Source organism: Mandrillus leucophaeus, unplaced genomic scaffold, assembly GCF_000951045.1.
Source record: "Mandrillus leucophaeus isolate KB7577 unplaced genomic scaffold, Mleu.le_1.0 Scaffold71, whole genome shotgun sequence".
Classification (NCBI taxonomy): Eukaryota; Metazoa; Chordata; class Mammalia; order Primates; family Cercopithecidae; genus Mandrillus; species Mandrillus leucophaeus.
This window is the reverse complement of record NW_012107697.1, coordinates 1877675-1884782: the sequence shown is the minus strand read 5'-3', so window position 1 is coordinate 1884782 and position 7108 is coordinate 1877675. Positions and strand designations below refer to the sequence as shown.

At 46.9% G+C, this 7108-nt stretch overlaps 1 protein-coding gene across 1 annotated transcript in view; it reads right to left on the bottom strand.

The window, feature by feature from the left end:
• Positions 1-5517, bottom strand: part of FOXR1 (forkhead box R1) — a 9917-nt gene extending 4400 nt beyond the window's left edge. Inside the window, exon 1 of the mRNA XM_011964905.1 lies at positions 5245-5517. Within this exon, the coding sequence (XP_011820295.1) occupies positions 5245-5305 (61 nt within the window). The 5' untranslated portion in view covers positions 5306-5517. The remainder of the gene's footprint in view (positions 1-5244) is intronic.
• Between the last annotated feature and the right edge of the window lie 1591 nt (positions 5518-7108).

Here is a 7108-nt window from a genome sequence, read left to right as displayed (position 1 = left end):
TTTTTGAGACAGAGTCTTGCTCTGTTAGCCAGGCTGGAGTGCAGTGGCGCCATCTCAGCTCACTGAAAGCTCTACCTCCCAGGTTCACACCATTCTCCTGACTCAGCCTCCCGAGTAGCTGGGACTACAGGCACCTGCCACCACGCCCAGCTAATTTTTTTTGTATTTTTGTAGAGACGGGGTTTCACCGTGTTAGCCAGGATGGTCTCGATCTCCTGACCTTGTGATCTGCCCGCCTTGGCCTCCCATAGTGCTGGGATTACAGGCTTGAGCCACCGCGCCCGGCCTCAACCCAAATTTCTCAGTTCTCTAATATATACAGAGCTCCTACAAATCAATATGTAAAAGGTCAACACAAACTTACAAATGGGCAAATGATATGAATCAGCATTCACAAGGAGGGGATAACTGAATGGCTAACAAGATGATCAGTATTATTAATAAGAAAAACACTGTAAGATAATGAGATAATCAAATTGACTAGAGTTATAAAGATAATACCAAGTGTTGAGAAACATGCAAAGAAATAGAATCTCTTATTATACTGCAGTTCTGAGTATCAACTGGAGCAGCCCTTGTTAAGAGCAATGAGGCAGGACTACAATTTACCTTACTGTTTGCTCCTGGATGTATATTTTCAAGTTAATACAGGAACTTATATACTAATCAATCTCCATTGTTACTATCACCTACTGACCTCCTGTTTTAGCTCCTGACTTACTGTCACTCTCCAACACTACTCCTGCCTTAAATCTTGGTTGCTGGCCAGGTGTGGTGGCTCATGCCTATAATCCCAGCACTTTAAGAGGCTTAGGCAGGCGGATTGCTTGGGCCCAGGAGTTTGAAATCAGCCTGGGCAACATGGTGAAACCCCATCTCTACAAAAAATACAAAGATAATAGTCTAGCCGAGTGTGGTGGTGTGAGCCTGTAGTCCCAGCTACTCAGGAGGCTAAAGTGGGAGGATGGCTCGAGAGGGAAAGGGGAGGTTGCAGTGAGCCAAGCTCACGCTACTGCACTCCAGCTTGGGCAACAAAGCCAGACCTTGTTTTGAAAACAAAAACATGATCTTTGCTGTTTATTGAACTCTTCTCCAGCGAGTCTGACTTCTACTCTACTGTAGACACTCCCTCAGTCATAACCTAAACTAACAACTGCAACCTCTCCATAACCTCATTTATGCACCACATAAAAATGCACCACCTTGTGTCTTTCTGGCTAACTCCCTCAACCCCAACTATGATCCCACTGAGATCACCAGTCCACTGAATTATGGTTTTGGCTCACTCGTTTGGCAGAGGTGGATTTAGTCAGGGTTGTGGTTTGGCCAACAAAGTGCTCCAAAGCCACAGACGATCCAGGGAACCTGCGTAATATTTGACCATGGGATTCAAGTTAGTTGAATAAGGGTAGACACATCAAGTGACTGAAACAGTGAAAAGGTAGGATCAGTGGACTGCTGATCTCATTGCGACCCAAGGATAGCACCTCTGGATGTCTGTGTCTCGCTTTGGCACAGATCCCCCATGCTTTTTAAAGGACACTGTTCCACAAATCTTCCCCTCTCTGTCCTGTGTCACTGATTTTTTGTCTTTGTTGGGTCATTCTCATCAGCATGCAAACATGCCGTTAATTCTCCCATTTTAGGGACCAGGTGCAGTGGCTTATGCTTGTAATCCCAGCCTGCTTTAAAAAGCTGAGGCAGGAGGATTACTTGAGCCCAGGAGTTCAAGCCTGCTCAAGGCTGCAGTGAGCTGTGCTGGTGCCACTGCACTCCAGCCTGGGCACCAGATAAAGACCCTGTCTCTAAAAAAAAAAGAGAGAGAAGAAAAGAAAGAAAAAAAAAAAAATACCATCTTATTTCCTGTTGAAGCATAATGCATTGCCTCTACTTCCCCTCCTTCCATTCTTAAACCCCCTTCAGTCAGGTTTTACATTCTACCACTTAGTAAAACCACTAGCCAGGGACCTCTGCTTAGTTAAGTCCAATCATCACTTACATTCCACTCATCCAACCACTCCCTCCTTGAAAGGCTTTTTCCACTTGGTTTCCAGGACACCACAGACCCCCTACTTTTGATTCTCAATGGTCTTTTTTGCTAGTTATCTCTCTTCTCTCCAATCTCTTTACAATGGACTGCCCCCAGGGCTCATTCTTGTTCCTCCTCTATTACTCCTTAAATTCCACCCATATACCAAAAGACCCAAAATTTACGTCTGCAGTCCCCACCTCTCTCCAGAACTCTAGGCTCAGGTATCCAACCGCAGACTCAACACTTCTACTTGGATGTCTAAGGATCTCTCAGCTCAGCATATCCAGAACAGAATTCCTGATTTTCCTTCCTAAACCTGTATCCCACTTGCAGTACAAGGCAACTCCATCCTTCCACTAGGTCAAAACACTTTGAAAGGTTCATACTCAGTTGTCTGTCTTATACTCCATATCCAATCCATCAGCATAGCCAGCTGGTTCTCCCTGCTACTACCCTGGCCCAGTCTACCATCATCTCTTGTCTGGATTACTACTGCAGCCTCCTAGTCTCTGTACATCCACAGTCTACCCTCAACACAACAGCCAGAGTGATCTTTTCAAATACAGATCATGCAGGACTAGCCACATAATTTGTAGGGTCCAGTAAAGAAAACATGAGGCTCCTCATTGAAAAATTATTAAAAATTTCAAGACAGTGATAGCAGTGTATTAAACCAAACACAGGCACCTAGGCAACTGCACGGGTCACACACTCATGAAGCAGACCCTGAGAGCAAGTCACTCCTCTGCTCAACTTGGGAAGTAGGAGGATTGCTTGAGTCCAGGAGTTCGAGACCAGCGTGGGCAACATAGGGAGATCCCCATCTCTACAAATACTAAAAAAGTTAGCCAGTGTGGTGGCCCGTGCCTGTGGTTGCAGCTACTTTGGGGACTGAGGTGGAAGCATTGCTTGAGCCTGGAGGTAATTGTGCCACCGCACTCCAGCCTGAGCAAGAGCAAGAGCCCATCTCAAACAAAACCTTAAAACCAACCCTCATCTGACTCAAAGTCAACCCTAAAGTCCTTAGAGGACAGGCATTCCTGCTCTCAACCACACCCTTCGGAGCTCTTTATTTACTGTCATTCAGCCTTACTGACCTCCTTACCACTTTCCCTTCAAGTACCCTCTAGGCTCACTCCTCCCCTCCTATCAACTCTTTGCTCAAATATTATGTTCCTAATTGAGTTCAACCCCACAATCTTATTTAAAACTGTAGCTGCCGCTGGGCGTGGTGGCTCACACCTGTAATCCCAGCACTTTGGGAGGCCGAGGCAAGCAGATCACTTGAGGCCAGGAGTTTGAGACCAGCCTGGTCAACATGGTGAAACTCTGTCTCTACTAAAAATACAAAAATTAGGTGGGCATGGTGATGCATGCCTGTAATCCCAGCTACTGGTGAGGCTGAGGCACAAGAATTGCTTGAACCTGGGTGGCAGAGGGTACAGTGAGCTGAGATTGCGCTACTGTACTCCAGCCTGGGCGACAGAGTGAGACCTCATGTCAAAAAAAAAAAAAAAATAAGGGCGGGTGCCGTGGCTCACACCTGTAATCCCAGCACTTTGGGAGGCTGAGATGGCGGATCACGGTCAGGAGTTCGAGACCAGCCTGGCCAACAGAGTGAAACCCCATCTCTACTAAAAATACAAAAATTAACCGGGCATGGGGGCACGTGCCTGTAGTCCCAGCTACTCAGGAGGCTGAGGCAGGAGAATTCCTTGAACCCGGGAGGCAGAGGTTGTGGTGAACCGAGACTGCACCACTGAACTCCAGCCTGGGCAACAGGGCCAGGCGCCATCTCAAAAAACAAAAATAAACGAACAAAAACAAACTGTAGCTGCTACCATACGCTTCCCCTATTCCTGAGTCTCCTCCTGTTCTTTCCCCATTGCAGATGATCACTTTATAGCATACTATATGGTCTACCCATTTATTATACTTATGTGGATTATCTATCTGCCCCCAGTAGAATGTAAGGTTCCTTGTCTGTTCTGTTCACTGTGTATCATGAGTTTCTAGAACAGTGCCAGGTCAGTTGGAGGTGCTCAATACATATTTCTTGAATGAAGAAACAAGAAAGAATGTTCATTACCATTAATTATGGTGGCAAAGAGTTGGAAGCAATCTAGGTGTAAAGAAAATTAAAATGTAAAAGGTGGGACACCCAGCAGATAGAATAGTAACAACAATCAGAAATAATGAACCAGGCCTGAATTTAGCAACGCAAAACAACAGCTCTCAAAAACAATGAGTGGAGAAAACAGACGTTAAATGGATTAGGGTTGGTTATGGGAGTAGCGGAGGTAATGGAAGGAGGGGTGGAGACTTAAGGGGCAAAAGGAAGAGTTAAGGCCGGGGGCGGTGGCTCAGGCCTGTAATCCCAGCACTTTTGGAAGGCCGACAAGAGCAACATGGTGAAACTCCGCCTCTGCTAAAAATAAAAAAACTAACAGGGCGTGGTGGCGCACGCCTGCAATCCAGGCTACTCAGGAAGCTGAGGCGGGAGAATAGCTTGAATGCGGGAGGCGGAGGCTGCAGTGAGCTGACACTCTAGCCTGGGAGACAGCAAGACTTCGTCTCAAAAACAATAAATTTGGAAAAAAAAAAAAGTTAATCCAAGGGCCTTGCAGGCAAAAAGGTACCATGAATGTGGGGAGTAATTACCTCAACTCTCCACACTTGAGGTCCAAAGAAGAAAAAGAAAACCTAAAAGATCGCAATGGTCAACCAAGCATTTGGCAAGTACGGAGCACTTCTAGGTGTCAGACAATATGTTAAGAGGGAGAATACAGCCATGGATAAAACGATGAGGCCTGTTTTTTTAAGAGACGGAAAAGTAACTGAAATATACAGTATAGCAAATGGCGACCAGCGCCAAGACGAAGACCCAGAAGAGGCCTTGGAATGTTCTGGGAGCCTGGCGGGTGACGTAGAGTGGAAAGCCTCCGTTTTTAGGTAAGACCAGCTGCCCTCGGGGAGCTTCCAATTGAGTCAGAGTCAGGCGCGAACCGCCCCCGCCCCACCGCTCCCGAGTGGAGTTCGCGAGTGGGGGTGGAGTGGGGGCTGCGGAGCTAAGCCCGGGGGGCTCGACCCCCGCAAGCCTCCCCGGGAGGCGGGGGCGAAGGCTGGGGAGCCGCCCGGCGCCGGGGTCCCGCGAGCCCCTAGGCCACCCCGCCGCCACGCCCAGCCCCCACCTCACCCCACCCGCTACTCACGTTTCTGCTCGGCTAAGGAGAGGTGAGATGTGGTGAAGGCCAGAAAGAGCTCGTTCCCCATGTCCCAGTCCAGCAGTCCCGGGACCTGGCCATGGAGGCTGGCCCAGAAGTCGAGGTGCTGGAGCTTCACGTCCACCTTCGGGGCGGGCAGAGGCGCGGCGGCGCGGAGTGGGAGCGCGGCGGCTGAGGAGCGACCTTCACAGGCGCCTTCTCAAATGCGCCGGCTGCGATTGAGTTAGCTTGGCGGCAGCTCAGGTGTGGAGCGGTCCATTTGACGCCTTTAATCTCCTCAGGACCGCGCCGAGGAACGCTTAGGAAGACCCTCCTTGACCCTACCCTTACATGCTGGGGGTCGAGGACCTGGGGATCCGGAAGGGACCCCAGACCATCTTCCGCATCCTCGTTTGCCCAAGCCCCTTATTTCATTGAAAAGGCGCCATGGTCACGTGATCGTATTTATTTATTTTTATAGTTTTGCTTTAACATTGATCCATTCCACCATAATTGTAGTTACTTTCTAAAAGTTATGAAAGGTTTATGGCTTATCCACGATCACATCTGTAGTAGATGGTGGAGATGGAGTTAGATTGGATGGTGATTTGATGAAAAAATTTTTTGTTGTTTTTCGGCCCGACGCGGTGGTTTACGCCCGTAATCCCAGCCCTTTGGGAGGCCGAGGTGGGCGGATCACCTGAGGTCAGAAGTTTGAGACCAGCCTGGCCAATGGTGAGACCCCGTTTCTACTAAAAATACAAAAATTAGCCGTGCGTGGTGGCTCAAGCCTATAACCCAGCTACCAGGGAGGCTGACGCAGGATAATCGCTTGAACCCAGGAGGTGGAGTTTGCAGTGAGCCGAGATGGTGCCACTGCACTCCAGCCTGGGGGACAATAAAATTAAAATAAAAATTTTGTTTTTAATAATTTCAGATTTGCAGAAAAATCCCAAGAATGCTATAAAAAAAATCCTGTATACGTTTTCACCTAGATTCACCAATTACACCAATTATTAACATTTTATCACATTTATATTTTTATTTCCATATATACTACATATATATTAAGTTTTGCTTAACAATTTGAGAGTAATTTGCAGACATCGTGTCCCTTTACCTATAAATATATCTGTTATTTCCTAAAAACAAGGATATTGTTTTATTTATCCAGAAAATCAGAAATCAGAAAATTTAAGATTGATTCAATGTTATATTTAATATATGGTTCTTATTCAAATTTTACCAATTGTCCCAACAATGTCATTTATATGAATTTTTTTTCTGGCCTAGGATCCCTTTCAGCACTATGCAATACACTCAATATCCGTGTCTGTTTACTCTCCATTAATCTGGAACAATTTCTTTTTTTTTTTTAAGCCAAATTTAGCAATAGGGGCTTGTATACCAACTTTAGTGACACTAATGTTATTAATAATAAGTTCTGATAACCCACTACCATCAGACCAGCCATCTTTACCCTTTTTTTTTTTTTTGAAATGGGGTTTCACTTTGTCACCCAGGCTGGAGTGCAGTGGTGCAATCAGCTCACTGTAGCCTCGACTTCCCACGCTCCAGCAATCCTCCCACCTCAGCCTCCCTGGTAGCTGGGACCACAGGTGTGTGACACCATGCCCAGCTAATTTCTGGTAGAGTCAGGGTTTGCCATGTTGCCCAGGCTGGGTCTCAAACTCCTGACCTCAAGTGATCCAACTGCCTCAGCCTCCCAAAGTGCTGTGATTACAGGCATGAGCCACTGCACCCGGCCTCTCTGTCTTTATAATCTTCCATAACATTGACATTTTTGAAGAGCACTGGCCATTTATTTTGTAGAATTGGCCCTCTGTTTGGATTTGGCTAATGTCTCCTCTTA